We start from the raw sequence: 17,474 nt of genomic DNA on the forward strand, positions 1-17,474 counted from the left end.
TAGGCCTTACCGTGACTTACATTACTGATATCTCCAGTAAATATTGTATAATATGCACATAGTATGAAGTTACCTCAGGTAACATGAGGTCTAATGAAAACGTTGCTCCATGATTTTAGACACGTTAGCGCTTTATTTTGTAAGGTTTGAAGTTTAAAAAAAAAGTACAATTGAACTTTTCTCTGAACATCTGGTTTTTGGCATGTATTACTGACTGTAACATGTTTGTAAGCGACGGCATTCATGTGTTGCTATTTCTCCCTGATTGCAGACTGCAGGCCAGCATGCTGATCATTCTGAGCGGAGCAGAAAGGCACTTTTTGTGTGTGAGTGACCTCTCCGGGGTCTGACAGCAGACGAGAGGTCAGTGTCAGCGCCGGGGCCACCAGTCTGGTTTTGTCAACTTCCTTCATACCGCCGGCCAGCTGCCGTCGCCCCAAACACACACACACAGAGTAGCTCCTCATGTGGAAAACTGGTGGCTGAAAAAAAAAGAAACCACACAGACAGAAGAGTCATCTGTTTTTATCATTTCTGTCTTTGCATATTTAGATCATGCTTTACTGAGGGTTTTTTTCTTATTTGACCTTTAATTGTTTTGCCATGTCATTTTAAGCACATAAACATTAAAATACACCAGTTTTATAGTAATAATAATTGCATTTATGCGTTTTCAAACACAAGTGCACAAAGTGCTTTTTGATAAACAAAGCGGAAAATAATGAAAATAGTATACACACACAGAAAAGGGAAAAAACAAAGTCAAGGATTTTGAAAAAGCAAAGAGAAAGGATAAAGTAAAAGGGTAATGATAAATATAAAAAGCAATAAGACACGAGATAAAAGATGACGTCACGTAAATGCAATTCTGTAAAAATGGGTCGTAGAACTCGTGACCTAAAAGATTCCACAGAATCTGCAAGCTGCATCTCTTCAGGTTCATTATTCTGTGTAATATTAAGGGTGGATTTTCTGTCTTTAAGGCTGTAAACCGACACTTTATAATGTCCTCGGCTCCCTGCTGTTTATTGGGGGGCGTTAAAGAGGGGTGACCTAAACAAATAAAGCATGACAGAGGCTTACATGCACCCTGCCTTACGCACAGGCCACTCATTAATTACTGCTTTTTAAACTATATATTTATTGTACTTTAGGGATTTAAGTATATGAAATTCATCTATTATATAATATCCCTGAACATGAGTTATAATAACTTATTAATATCACCTTTAAGAACACCACTATATGAAGTGCTTTTACCAAAAAAGAGGACACTCTGGGAACAATCACACAATTCAGACCATCAAGCAAGCAAATGTGAATACAAATTTTAAGGATTAATATAAAAGATTAAAACATCAAACCACCACATCACATCAAGGCAAACCAGTAAATCTCTTCAGGTTTGTCGTTCGTTCCAAAGTCCTGAGAATTCACCGTAATATGAAATATTCAGGAGAATTTTCTGTCTTTGAAAACAAATATAGAGACTTTATCATCTTCTCAGCTCCCTGCTGTTTATTGGGGGGTGTGACCTAAACAAAGCAGTAAACAAACAAAGCATGACGGAGGTTGAAGTTTTTACAACCCGTCTTACACACGGGCCCCAGAGATGCAAATGAAATTTCACACGGCCTCACTGTCGAGGAAATTGAATTACCCCTGCTTGTTGCTGCACTGGAGGAATGCATTACTAATGCTTTGAGGTAAGGAGCTGAATGGTGAGGGAGGAGAGAGCAGGGCTGAGGGAGGAGGAGACGGGGATGGAGTGACCCCTCTCGCCACCCTCCCCCCTAACTCCCCAAGGACACTTCCTGAGTCTGGCTGGGCGTTCAGCCAGGTGGTCAGACCACAGCTCAGTGCCAGGCAGCTGCGCGGCGGCCAAAACACACGAGGGAGTTCAAGCTGCACAAGGCAAAGACTTGCATTTTAAAAAAAAAAATAATAATAATAATGCACCTGTTCTGTCAGCCCTAAACCACAAACTCCCACAGGAACTGACAGCAGAACATAAATGAGTGGTGTGTTTTTGCCACAACAAATCCACACCACACCACAGTGTAATGATGGCCATTTTTGGAACTTTAAGACTGTTCTCCTGTCTTTCTGGTTCGAGTGCAGTGCTGAACAACTCCAACCGGTAGATTTAAAGGGTCATGAGATGGTTAATGATAAATTCATAGTTTGTGAGTCTGCTGAGTGTCCTATGCTAAAAATATGAATGTCATCCACCACTGTACCTTTTAATGTGAAGGTATTACACGGCTATCTGGTAATAATAAATGACATTACTGCAATATTGTCTCCTTATAACCATGCAATTGCATTAGAAATTAGAAGGTATTACCATACTATTACCACATTATACCAGTATGTTACTGAACTGCAATGTTAAGTGTTACTCGATGGGCTACAACAGCAGAGGACCTCACCACGTGTCACTCCTGCCCTTCCTTTATAGGGTGTCAGGTGTACCTAATAAAGTGGCAAATTAGTGTTTATTTCACGTAAACCCTTAATACGCAGCCTACAGCGATTTCTTAACGTCTTGTCATTGCAGGGCGGATGAAGCAGGGGAGTCGGATTAATAGATGTTAATGTTATTAAAAAATTACTTTATTTTTTTTTACTTTTTATGACCTGTTTCAATATATTAATTAATTAATATTCACTTGATACATTATTTTTTATTAAAAACAATTTCAAATGCATTGCAGATTGGCATCAATTATCGTCTACAGAAAAACCCATATCGGTCGACCTCTTGTGAATAGTGCAAACAGAGTGTGAGCTTCTTTGTGGCCACTCTTTTTTAAGACGGAATCCTGCCTTTTTTTTTGCTCATGAGTTAAAGGGAGTCAGGGAAACTTGGAGTCTGGTTTGTCTCTTTTGTGGCCCGCAGGCGCAGAGGGAGGCAGCCGTGTCCTGGAACTCAGTGCCCGCGTTATTCACACCTCGCCTCCTCCTTTGTGCACATGCACCCGGAGCACGTAGCCTGTGAAGGATTTACGGAGCTGTCTGGTTATCCTTTCTCCTCACCTTCTACTCACCGAGATGCTCCATGACTCTCTGTAAGCACTTTTCCTTGCCTTCCCTCCCTGCTCTTTCAAACATACCTCAGGTCTGAGTCTTAACCACATTAGCAGATAATATCAACCCTCAACATGGGATTTTGTTAACATACTTGTTTACTTTACAGCACTAGGTAATAAATTGGGGTTAAAGGTAAAGAGTTAATAACAAATATTTGACCACACCTGTTAATTATTGAATTCAGGTGTTTTAAACTGGCTTTGGTCTCTTGGTCCCTTATCTCCAATGAAGGACAATCTTAACGCTTTCAGCACACCAAGACGTTTTGGACAATATGCTATGCTTCCAACTATTATTCAAACATGACTGTGTCCCAGTGCATAAAGTTAGGACTGTGACTAGTGTAGTGTGGAAGAACTGATTGACTGACTGATCTGACCTCAACCCCAACGAGCATCTTTGGGGTGAACTTTTGAGATTGTGAGCCAGACTGAGAGTGACATTTCAGATCTTCAGTCATCTTTAAGTTTAACTATATTTAACATATTCTCATAACCAGACCTGGTGTTCAATATAAACAGCCATAGCGTACGATAGGACACAAACTAGGCGCCTTTCAAGGTTCCCTCCCTAGGATACCAAGGCGTCAGGCATCTGGACCGGATACTCAATCTCAAGGCTAACTAAATGTATGTAGATGCCGGAATCTGCAATGATGCCTTACTGTTCAGGTGTCAGTTCTCCTCGGATCTAAGCTGTCTACAATCAAATCTTTCAACTTAACTCATCCCTCGCTCCAGAGGTTCAATCGTTGGTTCATCTCACCTGATAATCAAACATCTCAGTAACACAGACCTTCTCCTCCAACATCAGCGGCCTGATTTAATAAATGCTCTGCAGCAGGGTTTCTCTATCCTGCTCCTGGGAACCCACTGCCTTCCATGTTTTACATGTTTCCCTGCTCCAACACACCTGATTCGAATAAATGGATCGTTATCAGGCTTCTGCAGTGGTCGCTGATTAGCTGACTATTTGAAGCGGGTGTGTTAGAGCAGGTGGGTCTACAGAATGAAGGAGCACAAATTCCCATAGAAAACACTTCCAAATCAAGAATTCAAATCAACTTTATTTCTAGAGCACGTTTAAAAAAAACAAAATAACCAAGGTGGACCAAAGTGCTGTACAGATTTAAAGACACAGCAAAGTAAAACAGTGACAAAATAGAATAGTAAAATGGTAAAAACCACATAGAGGTGTCCGGGTTGACTATTTTTATCAAGTGGGAGGTGGGTCTTTAAAAGTGATTTAAAATAGAAACAAATAGAACATTTAATGGAAGTAATGTGGAAGCTGTTAAAGCTGCAAAACTTGGACCAACTCCATATTACGTAAGTACTGTATATGTATTTGAATATGTGTCCCCAATACTTCTGTCCATACAGTGTATGTCACTGAAGAAAATTAGATGTGAATGTATGGATTAAACCAAGACATTCAATTATAATCTTAAAATTCTCTTGTAAATATTGAAATCAGTCACAAAATGAAACGTTGCTGTTGTGCATTTTGGTAGAATGTGTTGTATCTTGAATGTGTCTAATGTGGACATCACTGTGTTTCTTCCTGCACAGAGAGGGACACAAACATGGCTCCATGTTGTTTGGCAGCAGAAAAGCTGGTCCTCCTCCAAGTTCCTCCACTCGTCCACTCAAGTGCTGCTCGCTGTGATGTTCAAGTCCCTCTGAAGTGGCGATATGTGATACCTGGATTATGGTAAACTCCCACTTGCTCTGAGCAGGATTAAAGCCTGTGCCAGTTGCTGTGAGATCTCTCTCTGTGTCTGTGGGCCAGTGGGACGTGTCTTAATCCCGCAGACAATGCCATGCGGTTAATTAGAGAGCGACAGATATAGCAAAGGGAAGTCACGAAGACAATGAGTGAGTGGACAGCGTCTGTGTTAAATCCCCCTGTCCTCTGAGGAATGTCTCTCTGCGGCAGCCTGCTCTCACCTCCCACCCTCTGAGGTTTTCCATGTTCTGAGTGGTTTTTACAAGTGTTGTGAAATTTCACACATTCGTCTTAGTTCTCTTGATGGCAGGTGTGAGAAAACACACCCAGGTGTTTGTGTTTGAATCAGCAGAGCGTAAACGGTTAACAGCGTGTCGTCCCACCCCGAAACACAGTGATAGTTTAGTTTCATGAATGCAGACATAAATCATAAAAGAGGTCAAATTAGGGGAAGAGATGAAAGTAACACAGACAAATGAAAATGCACCAACGACATGATTTATTGAACAAATGTTATCGTCAGCAATCTTAACTCACTGACGTAGAGTCGGACAAAGTCGCCCGTGTTTGTGTGTTTGGTTTCTCCCCTGCGGCGTCTAAAATGTCAGAGACGCTGGATCAGACTTGAGTCCCGCAGGCGTTTCGTGTTGTGTCAATAGAACCTGTGGACATTTTGGACGCTGTGTGTTTAATCGGTGGTTGATAATCATCATCATCTTCGTCAGCTCCAGCCTGCAGTCATGTTCCTCCACAGTGCGCTGACAGGCTGCAGTTGGATGTTTGTTTTTCCATCTGAAATCGTTCACCTGTTGCCAAAACTGCGTATGCAAATCTGCGCTGACACTCAAATCACTCAAGAGGAGTTCAAACCTCCAGTTGTGACACTAACGTCTTATTTTAGGACATGTCTTATCTTGTCGTGATGCCGAAATGTAGCTGCTGGCTTAGCATTGCACACAGATTAGAACTGTCAGCACGTCTTTGTTCCTGCTCTCTGTCCAAACTGTTTTGTCTTCTGTCCAAAATGCTTCATTTTTGTGTCCAAATGTCCTTGTCATCTGTCTAAACTACTTCATCCTCTGTCCAACTGCATCCTGCCCTCTGTCCTCTTTCCAAACTACTTCGTCTTTCCAAATAGTTTTGTCTTCTGTCCAAACTGCTTTTTCATGTGTCCAGACTTGTTTGCCTTCTGTCCAAACTACCCCATCTTCTTTCCAAACAACCTTTCTCCCGTTTCCTAACTGTTTTGTCCTCTCTCCAAACTGCTTCTTCTGTCCAAATAGCTTTTACCTGTGTCCAAACTGTTTTGGGTTCTGTCCAAACTGCTTTTTCTCTGTCCAAACGGTTTTGTCTTCTGTCGAAACTGCTTCACCCTCTGTCCAACTGTGTCCTGCCCCCAGTCCTCTTTCCAAACTCTTTTGTCCTCTGTCCAAACTGCTTTTTCGTGTGTCCAGCCTCGTTTGCCTTCTGTCTAAACTACTTCATCTTCTTTCCAAAGATGAAGTCCTGCACAGGAGGTTCTAGTATAAGAGGCCTGGTCATCACAACTGTGGTGGACGTCCCTTGACTCACTCACTGTCAGACTGTCAGCAGACATTTTGTGCTTGTTCTTATTAAACCTTTAACACTGTACTGTTTTATGTGTAATTGGTGGTTTCATGGGAGTTGGGAAGAGGATGTCTCCTTTCCCCACTGGTCGTAACATGTGTCCAAAATGTGTTTGTCCTCTATCCACACGGAGGACAAACGTCTTCTGTCCAAATTGCTTTGTCTTCTGTCCAAACTGCTTTGTCTTCTGTCCAAACTGCTTCATCCTCCAGCCAAACTGCTTCTCCCTGTGTCCAAACTGTTTTTGTCCTTTGCCAAAATTGCTTCGTCCTCTATCCAAAGTACTTCGTCTTCTCTCCAAACTGTGTCTTCATCTGGCCAAGCTGCTTTTTCCTGTGTCCAAACTGTTTTGTCTTTGTCCAAATTGGTTTGTCCTCTATCCAAAGTGCTTTGTCTTCTCTCCAAACTGCTTCATCCCCTGCCCAAATTGTGTATTATATTCAAACTGCCTTTTTCCTGTGTCTGAATTGTTTTGTCCTTTGTCCAAATTGCTTCGTCCTCTGGCCAAACTGCTTTATCTTGTGTCCAAACTGGTTTTGTGCTCTACACAAACTGCTTCATCCTCTGTCTTCTGTCCAAAGTGATCCATCCCCTGTCCAGAGTTCTTGATCCTCAGTCCAAACCGCATCATCTTCTGTCCAAAATTCTTCCCGCAGTTTCTTTTTTATTTTTTTTGTCAACGCTGCTTCTGTCCAAACTATATCGCTGTCATTGGTCCAAACAGCTTTGTCCTCTGTCCAAACTGCTTCTCTGTCCTCGTTCCAAACTGTTTTCTTCCCACCATCCTCTGTCTAAACTGCTTCCTGCCTTGTGTAATTCATCAAAAAACACTTTGTCTTCTGTCCCAATAGCAACCCCCGCCGTCTGTCCTCTGTCCAAACTGCTTTTCTGTCCTCTGTCCAAGCTGTCCCTCTGTGTGTCTCTGGGCCCTTCTCGGTGACTTCAGACCCGCTGCATTTGTTGTTGCCGCGCATGGGAGCGAACATCAGAACGGCAGCAAATGTTTAAGGGAACATAAACAGTGGGAAACCGCTCTCATGTAAGAGATGCCATTCATCCATTCATGTGCTCACAGATGTCACACAGTGGTATGTTTGAGGCTAAAAAACTGCTTTGGCAACAGACTTGTCACTGAATTAAAGGCGATAACGTAGAGTTACTTGTGTCTTCACTTAACTTTTGTTGCAGTATTTTAGAGTCTGAGCATTAAAGGATCAGAGCAACACTCGTATGATTTGTTGTTATTCCTTTCTTCGTAGGTAGAGATCAAACTCCCGCTGAGCCGATTACTGTTTGCGCGTTCATGGCTTAATGCACAGTGTTTTATACTTAAGCCCCCTGCCCTCTTTTTCCCATGGGTGCAGTCAGTGCCAGAGGAAGGATCCGTCTCTTCCTCTTGTTAGAAAGCCGAGAGAGAAAAACCCCGATCGCCACTGACACAAAACCACCGAAGCTGCCAATCAAACGGCTTTGACTGGTTTATTTTACAACGAGGGATGATGTGAAACTCCCGCACTCGTTTAGTGGAAACATTTCTATGAGTCAACAGAGAGAAGAAAAGCACCCGCTCAGTTTTTAAAGACTCACACACACTCATAAAAGCCTGCAGTTTTTTCCCACTATACTTTACTGGAAGACAAAGCTGTGATTATGGTTTGTGGTGAGGATGTCACTCGGAGTAATTTGTCTCCCATGTGAGGCTGACGATGGATCTGCATGGATTCAGCCAGCATGTGCTCATGGGGCCTGGAGACATCGAGTATTTCTTACTTAATTAATGTTTTATACGATTGGATTGATTCATAATTACAAAGGCAGCATTTTAATGTTCTCTCAATGTCATAAAGGGTTGGTTATTATGATTTAAAGATCCAGTGCGTAAATATTAGCTCATATTGTTTTCATAACTGCAGGCTGTCTCCAACACACTTTGAAGGGAAGGGTGAGGTGATGGATCTGCAACTTCAATAAATACTGTACCTTTAATGACATATTTATAAGCTGCATTTTATTATAAGGAATAAAACATTTGCCCCGAAATAATCGGTTACATAGCACAATATAAGCCTGCAAATGGATTATGTTAAACTTGTCTTTTAGAGTATTAAACAATATACAATCTGGTCACTTTATACACAGAACACCATAAGTAGCAGGATGCATTAATGAATGAATGGACATTAGGTGTACCTAATAAAGTGGCCAGTGAGTACACAGTATATATTATATGATTAAAAAAAGCTTTTGAAGTTCATTAATGCTTGTGAGAGCCCAGTTCTATTGCACCATCTACAGATTATCAGACAATATGATACCATAATAATTATTCAAATGTATAAATACTGGTAGATTCTGTTAATTTAGAAAGAACTAGTTACATTTCTTTTTGTCGTTATGCTGAAATTATAGTGGCTGTGCTGCTGTTGCTTCAGCTTTGTATCGCACAGACACAACCGCAAGGATATTAACCTTTAAATTTCCAACATTTTCCAAACGTCAAACATTACTAAACTATTAGATACCATGCATTTAATAGACAACTGTCTATATAAAAGTTAAAATACTCAACGCTGGAAGTAATATTATATAATATAGTATTGTGTTATAACTTTATTGGAATAGGCAATGAGGTTATATGAATTGAAAATTCAATAACTCTATAATGTAAAGCTGTGTTAGAATGTACAGCATCATCATCAGCATGTGCCGCATGTACAGGTTATAGTCTGTATGTTTTTGTATGGATTTGCAATTTATAACAGTAGAAAGTAACAAAAGCAAGTGTTTTGCAGTCTTGAAGGAAAAAAACAAATGAAATGGACAAACAGGTGGGTAAAGTTTCTCAGTGGTTATGCACTTTTATTTAAAGTTTTAGGTCCCACTGTGGGTCCCAAAGGCTGCAGATACCACGACCAAAGCTCATAATCCCTGAGAAGCCAGTATTGGGAAGGAACTGTGCGAACCCTCCAGATACTGGAGAATAAACACTGTGGCTGTTCAGTCGACACAGTTCAAAAAGCAGTACAACAATCATGTCCAGGTCATCGAAAGCGTCGCGTAGACCACACAAAAGCGGAGGAAATTACATTCTAAACATGTACAGTCACTACTCATTGAAACACAAAGCCACAGTACACAATACTGTCATCAAGATGTACAGCGACACCCAATATGGGTGAGAGACAACACAGAGGAAGCAGGAAAAAAAAAGCCTCCATGTAAAATAAACAAAAAACACTGATGTTGCTCCTGGTTAAGTTTTCACCTCACAGGCCTCGACAGTAACCATCCAATATTATGTGTAAATAAAGAACATTCACAGCAATAATAAGAAAATAACAACAACAACAGAGAGGCTCATCAGTCTTTTGTGCAGAAGTATAACAAGACTGTGGCTCGGATTACGCACGTGCTTATTATTCAGACGCAGCTTTTTCTCATTGCTGTTTTGGGTTTCCTCTGTGTGTTGTCGAGCTTAGAGATTCTGCCGAAGCGTGAGAGGGTGAGAAGTTCTTTCTCAGGAGCAAAAAAACCTCAGCTCGCATTTGAAAATTCCAGCTGTGCAATATTAATAATAACAATAACAATAATAAAATTTCAGAGCAATTCAAAAGCTGATTGTAACCCCGAGTCAAAATCTCATCCACTCATTATTCTTCCCTGATTGTAACAAATGCAAGGAGTGTTATTAAATACAACAGAGTGAATAGATTTTGAGGGGTTATTAATATTTCTTTTTTTGTCAGCTAGGAGACAAATCTGAGGAATGTCACGGATGTAAATAATTTCACCAAAAATAGAGAGAAAAACATTTTTTAAAAAGTGCTTTTTTTTTGTCCTGATAAACCTCAGATTAAGTCACCAAATGAAGCTTTTGGACGTCGACCTCCTGCCAGCTCAAATATGTGTGGGAGAAAAAAAACATATAACACTGATAACTAAAACAAATAAACATCTTCATACTTGAGTGTTTGTCCGGAGTCATCTGGTCTAAAAGATTAAAGTTAACAATAATGGATGGAATAAGATTTTAAAAAAAGAAAAGAAAAGAAGAAAATGTTAATGTAGAGCTGGCAAAAAAAAAAAGGCTTGAATATTTGACGACACATTCTATGAGAATTGCAGATACATTTACAAGCAACATATACATCACAAAGCTCAAATGATTGCCTGCAAAAGCTCGACGCTGAAAGCTTCTTCCTGTCCGAGAGCCTGGAGTCCTTCCACCCCGAGCACCACAGAGCTGGGGGTGGAGGGGGTTCCTTCAGAGCAGGAAGAAGAAATAGTCCCGATGCGGGCCGCACAGCAGCCCAGTAAAACTATCGAAGACCGCGCGCCGCTGCAGCAACAGCGGACCGCGCGGTCTTACTCGAAAAAACACTGGTCCCTTCGCGCCTCTCAGATACCGAGACGCGGACGGGGACGAGGATGAGAAAGGAGCGGTCGCCCTAGAAGGCAACCTGAGGCGGACACCACGGGGTGTCTGGGTACAGGAGACAGTGCACAGACTTGAACCTGCGGCAAACACAGACAAAAAAAAGATTTAACGTGACTTCAGAATATAAAAACAGACAAGGAGTCTGTTGTATATACAATCAAGTTTTGTGTTCCTGTTGTTTTCTTCTCATGGTGAAAGTGTGATTATATCCCGCTCACCTGGATGGATCCTCCTCCACAGAAAAAGCCCCTTTCAAATTGATGATATTGCTCTTGTTTTCAAACATCCCATAACTGAGGGTGATCTGGAGGAAGACATGAAAAGACATGAGTGACATAGAAACAAACAAACGAGTGTCCAGTGACGTGTCATTAAGAGATAATGATGTGATGTTTCTCACCTGTTTGTGGATCTCAGACCTGGACACCTGCTGCAGGTTCTCCAGGTGAGAGTGGAACAGGTTGCTGCGGGTCAGCGGGACGCCGAGGACCGACTCGACGATGTAGCCCACGGTGCAGTCGTCGGGCAGACGGATCTTCTCCGCCGTGTTCATGAAGTGGCCGCCGCTGTGGAGACGGACACAGAGAAAAGGTCAGTGTCACACAGACACAAGCACGACACATGTGGCTCTTCTCAAACATCTCATGGTGATGTTCAAGGTCCAGTGTGTGACATTGAGGAGGGTTAATTAACAAATGAAGAAGAATTACACTCTTTTTGGTATGCAAAGGCCACCGTACATGCACTTGTGAAAGGGAGGGGAATTTTAACTGAATAATTCTTACAAGTCTGACTTTTAAACATGTGGCTGTGACAGCTTTATTCTGAAAAATAAGCACATTTACCAACATATGGTGTATACTTGTTGAGACAGTAGCACAATTAGAGCTACTGCAATCGATAAATATTAATATTTATTTAGCTTCTTATAATTCAATATCTTCTGGTTTCTTTGCTCATTTGTGCAGATAACTTATTGTGGACAGAATGTGGCATTTGAATACGTAATAATAATGTGAGTCTTACCTGGCCCACGGGCTCATCTTCAGTGCCAGACCCCGACTCACGCAGAAACCTGCTCCTCCGGTGGCAAACCAGAAGTTGACGGGTTTCTTTGAGAGGAAACAGAACGACGTTGTGTTAAATACAGAGACTCATCTGACAAACAACCTGGAGGCATGACCTTAAAATCTGATTATTATTTTTTTTATACATAAAGAACATACCATCTTATTGTCCCCCAGCCTCTCTGTGGCCTCGATGGGCCGGTCCAGGCTGGGTTTGCCGATGTACATGTCCTGCGTGTGAGGATACTGGGACAGAAGCTTCACCAGAGTCCGGGCGTTCACGTAGTTGTCATCGTCCACGTGACAGAACCACCTGAGACCACCAGGGGGAAACAGATATCGTCAGACCACCGAGATCCTTCCAGATAAACGCGAAAAACCATACGCGCAGCGTGGAGTGATACTCACTTTTTCCCCGACTCGATGAACTTGTCATATTCCACTGCCATCTTACAAGACAGCGCTTGTCGACTATGAGCCGCAGAGCAGTTGGTGTTGATGGCATGACTCCCTGTAGCAACAAGGGACACAAATATCATCAATGGAGGCTCTATGCATTTGAGGACCACAGGCAAAAAGGCTCACAGCCAAATGTTTATGACCTTTGAGAAAATGATTTTCCTAACAAATCCAGAATTGACAGAAACAATGTGCATCTCTGTTCCCAAGATAAAAATGACACATACCCATTTTCTTCTTCAGCTCCTCGTCTTCTCCGTCGGTGAAGATGTACGTCTGCAAACACACAGAGGGGACATCACAGATAAGTCAACTCACGCACTTCACCTCATGGTTTTTTTGTTTTTTTTGCCCGATCACGTGACTCGGCCACACGATCACAATTTGACAGGGTGTCCAGAGTCCCCGGGCGTGATCAGCATCAATCATGCATGTTCTTTATGCAGCGGCGAGTTAAACAACCCCCGTGCTCCAATAAAGAGCCTTTGTGCCGCGCTTCACTCTCACCATGGCAACTATGCAGCCTCCGCGAAGCATCCCAGACATAGAACAAAGGACGAGGCAGACTGTCCGCCCCCACACACACCCCATTCATGTATCCCATCCCCCGACCGAGCCCCGCTCTACTGGACCTGCTGCCTCACTTCAAACGTGTTGATTGCAGCTAAAACAAAACTGCAAGAGCAGAAAGGTTACAGTGGACAGAAAGTCCTACTTTAAAGTTTGTCTTTAAAGAACGTATTGGTTTAACTTAAGCTCCCAGGTCCCTGTCACCTGTCTCCTGTATCTAATCCAATGTTTACTATGATTGTGTGCTGCTGACCTCTTGGCCAGGTCACCCTTGGAAAAGAAATTTCGATCTCTGACTTTTTACCTGGTTAAATAATCAATCTGTTTCCTCTCTCTTGAATAATCTCACATCATTTCTTTGTTTTAAAATCAAATTTAAAGTCTTGTCTTTTCTATCTCTGACAGAATGCTGCTGTTTTAAAAAGGCAACTTTTGAAATATTTGTCCTTTAATCAACTCCATACAAATCTCTGTTTCACTGTATAACAGTGTTCAGATCTTTTGTGAAGGAATGAAGGAACTTTTTTATGGTTTTGTGTCTTTTTACTGTAGTTTTGAACAGTCGGATTAACTGATGGACTCTTAATAATTGAATATTCATACTTTTCCCTGTTATTTTCACGTCAAGAAAGACAGAAGCATTGCAGGTTCCTCTTGACAGAGCTTGTGAAAGAAGTAACGTTACATCATCTCTGTTGTATTTGCTGTCTTGTTTTGTCTGATTTCGCTTGTCTAAATATGTTTGCTTCTTTAAAGCCCCTTGGCTCCACTCCAGTCGTGTCAATGCGCGACACAAGTAAACATGACTCCACTTGACTCGGCTGCTGTTTGACCCACACGTTGGGCCGTTTTAAAAAAGAATCAAAACCCGTGTTGCTTGTTAAATGTAGCAGTCAGTCAGTCGTAAAAGCAGGTGACAACAAAGAGTTCCATGAGCTCAGTTTTAAAGACCCAGATGAAGATTAGACTCCCGACACTGAGCAGGTGCACGCCGGTGAATGGGGATGATGAAAAGGACGCCTAGTTTTTCTTTGTAACCGCCAGTGGCCTTGTTTACTCTTCACCTGAGGTGAGGCAGCACCTGCCGAACACGCCGCCGCCTTATCAACGCCACGTGTCTCTGCACGTCAGGTCGTGGTGCTCGGCGGTGACGGAGCGTCCCCGCGTCTGCCCTCGGGGGCGCCCGGGCGACACAATGAAAACGGCGGCACGTCTTTCTACACATGCGTTTCTTTCCCTGCACAAAAACAGTTTATGGAACAAACTGTGCACAGATGCTGCCCAGTGCAAAGGCCCTGATCCTGTATTTGTTTAAGGAAGGGTGGATGTTTCAGTGGTAACGGGATCAGAGGCTGGCACTGTTTGCTTTAAAGCCCATTGAATAGAGAGACTAATCACTGAGGCAGCTGCCGGGGCTGCCAGGCCACTGACAGAAAGGAGGAGGAGGAGGTGGGGGTTCATGGAGGAGTGGGGTGGAATCTCGCTGCTGATTAGTAAATCGAAAACCGTGTGTGGCCATTCACCCCCCCCACTCTTCACCCCTTATCCTGCCTCCTCCCTCTCACCCCTCTGGGCCACATACACGGCCAGAGCCTCTTGAATAGAACAATGCTGTGAGTTTTCATGCTGGGTAAAGTCTCCACTGGGTAAATTCTAAATATGTTTGGCTGCATTTGCATACAGCTGCAGGAGTTAACTCAAGAAGAAGAAAAAAAAATCCCCTGTGGGGGGAGAGTTTTTCTTTCTGTCTTTGTTTCTTAACTGAAACAGTTACTTTCACGGCATACTGATTCATACGACAATACGAAAAATAAATAACTGGCCGTGTGGAGCTGAGATAAGAGGCGAGAGGGTGAGGAGAGCAGAGGGGGGAGGGGGATTGCACTCTTGACCACAGGAAGGCCTGGCACAGATCTGAGCGCGGTGCCTGGCTGGCTGTCTCCAGCTCCAGCGGACGGAAGGGCATCCGCCCCTACACCCCCCCTGACTCTGTCCCAGACGTTTTAAAGCCCTTTCAGCACTTTCTCTTCTCACGTCCTCAGCATCTTCCTGACCATTTACTTCACTCGAATTTTTGCACCATGTGTTGTTTTTTCTCTCTCTCTAAATGCTAAAAGCGTCCATTGTTGGAGTGCTGGCTCATTATCATACTCTTGAGAGAAGAATGCATGGCAGTGGCACACACACACTCCTCCATGAAGATGTGGATGCCAGCTGTCCAGACGCTTGCAAAAAGGCAGATGGTGCCACTTGTACACATCAATCCAAGGAAATAAAGACGGTTTTGAGTAACTTCCCGATCTACTGTTCGTTGTACTTTACTTTTAAACCCTGTATGATGCTCTATGGTCCCGGCGTGAAGTGGAAAGGTTACTGTAATGTAAAAAACAGAGACGTTCTGTCTCATAAAGACATTTCTGGGTTGGAATTTACTTCGATTCTTAGTGGAAGGAATTCAAAAAAAAATGTGATTCATGCTCTGAATGGGCTCAAACATTAAGAAGGCCACAGGCACTATTGTGTCAGCAGTGCTATCACAGAGATAATCTGCCCTCCCTGTTCCTCAAGTAAACAGCTGCAGATAGCAACTGTGTGAAAGTGAAGAAACCTCACTTTGAGCGGATGATTGAAAAAATACTCGCTTTTGGATTAAAAAATGATATATAAAAAAATGTCTCTTGTGTCCTTGCAGCCAGAGAAACTAGGACAGATGTTCCGTCAGCTGAGCGTGAGAATCAGAACCTGAGCACAGAGGATGGACATATGTACACGGTGGGAACTCGCAGCATCATATGGCTGGCATTAAAGCCCCATCCTTTGTTCTGTGTCTCCCCCACCACCTGGCACCCTTCCTCCAGGAACTCCCTCCAGCATTGTGCTGCCTCGATCTGTCCCTTTTTTTTTTTTTTGCAGGCACAGTCATTCACCAGCTGCCTGCCTCTCTCTCTATAAGCCCTGCTGTTAACTTTGTCAGGATGGGTGAAGTAACAACATCCACGGCAGTGATTACAACCAGATATCACAATCAGATCCCACTGATGCAGGGGATTACATATGGTTTGATAGCAGGTGAATATTTTTTGCCACTTTCTTCCAACAGTGCGAAAGCTTGGTTCCTAGCACAACCCTGACCCTATAGATGCACCCCCCTTTTGTCCCAAAGCATCCCCTAAACGAAGCCCCCAGTTTTCCCATCCCTCCTCCAGTGAGCTTGACCCAGACTCGGCTCCCACGTTCCCATGGAGAGAGAGGGGAGAGACAAGGGGCTGGGGAAAGCTTTTCTTTCCCCCCTTCCTTCAGAAAGACGCTTTGTTAGTCCTGGAAGGGGGACAGCGCCGGACTCGGGTGCCTGTGAAGCATCCATTGCACATTCACAGGGACACCCAAAAAAAAAAGGAGTGGGGAGCAAAGGGGGGTCTGTGAAAGAGAGAGTCCTGAAACTGCTCCCCAGGTTCTCAGGGACATCACTCAGTGGAGAATAAAAAGTGACAAAGCAGAGGAAATTCAGCAGGGTGAGAGTGGCTCTTTTTTGGGGTGTCACTGTGGGACAATACAGCACTGTATGCAGCCTTCACCCAGACAGCAGCTCCATGGGTGCACTGGGTCATTGTCCTCAGTCTCAGCAGCAATGACAAATTGATCATATCCTTATCTTTTATTAATGCATCGTTTAAGTTATTAAAGCATCGTGAATGACAACCAACAATGGAGTTTTGCACTGCCCCTTTACCTGTTGCATGTTCCTGGAGATCCACGTGTCCAGCAGCAGACTCAGTCTGGAGCGGTGGAACTTCTTGGTGGTCTTCACGGCGATGAAGATGTCATCGGCGCTGATGTCCTCAGCGGGAGGCGGCGGCAGCGAGGACGCGGCGGAGCCCGCGGGTTTCTCCGCGTCTCTGCGCCCGCGGGTCAGTTTGGTGAAGTACGCGGAGAATCCTTTCTTCACTCCCGGACCCTGCGCGGCATCCCGGAGCACAGCGCGGGTCCCGGTGTCCTCTCCTCCGCCTCCTCCAGTGTCCTCATCCACCTGGACCTGGTGATGCTGCACAGCGACCATCATCATCATCATCATGAGCAGCAGCAGCAGTGAGAGACCGGCTGATGCAGCCACAAACACCGCTGACTTCTTTCCATTATTCTTCAACATGATTAAAACCTAAAGTTAAAAAAGACTAAAGACTATCTCCAAAGCAAAGTCCATGTGGATTTCTTCTATTTAATTAAATAAAACTCAGAAGGAGGAGTTAAAGTCCGTCCTGGTTCATAACTGAGAAGCGAATAAGATTCTCGGCACGGAGGGGAATTTATAAGCTTGCATGCAAGGCCACGCCTTATGGGAGGTTCTTGAATGCAGCACGCCAGTCAGTGACGCAGGAATGGGGCGTGGTTACAGCTGTGTTTGTGTGTGTTCTTGTATGTGTACCTCTGTGAGGACCATGAAATTTGTGCGGCCATTCTGTCTGGTCCTTAAGACGGTTAGTTTTAGGTTAGGGTTAGGAATTTATTTGTGA

General features: G+C 43.4%; 2 protein-coding genes across 2 annotated transcripts; both read right to left on the bottom strand.

The window, feature by feature from the left end:
- Positions 1–6,510: 6,510 nt before the first annotated feature.
- Positions 6,511–7,057, bottom strand: LOC122785255 (coiled-coil domain-containing protein 70-like). Its single transcript, XM_044050982.1, is given in 4 exon segments — positions 6,511–6,628; positions 6,669–6,788; positions 6,791–6,847; positions 6,961–7,057. Coding segments are annotated over 4 exon segments (354 nt in total). The 3' UTR covers positions 6,511–6,548.
- Positions 7,058–9,262: 2,205 nt separating this feature from the next.
- lfng (LFNG O-fucosylpeptide 3-beta-N-acetylglucosaminyltransferase) lies at positions 9,263–17,227 on the bottom strand. The gene is made up of 8 exons (XM_044050186.1): positions 16,694–17,227; positions 12,621–12,669; positions 12,343–12,445; positions 12,094–12,247; positions 11,894–11,979; positions 11,268–11,433; positions 11,086–11,171; positions 9,263–10,944 (listed from the first exon to the last, which is right to left on the bottom strand). The coding sequence occupies exons 1-8, from the start codon at positions 17,108–17,110 to the stop codon at positions 10,878–10,880; spliced, it is 1,128 nt and encodes a 375-aa protein (XP_043906121.1). The 5' UTR covers positions 17,111–17,227; the 3' UTR covers positions 9,263–10,877.
- Positions 17,228–17,474: the final 247 nt, after the last annotated feature.

Source organism: Solea senegalensis, linkage group LG19 (genome assembly GCF_019176455.1).
Source record: "Solea senegalensis isolate Sse05_10M linkage group LG19, IFAPA_SoseM_1, whole genome shotgun sequence".
Lineage (NCBI taxonomy): Eukaryota > Metazoa > Chordata > Actinopteri > Pleuronectiformes > Soleidae > Solea > Solea senegalensis.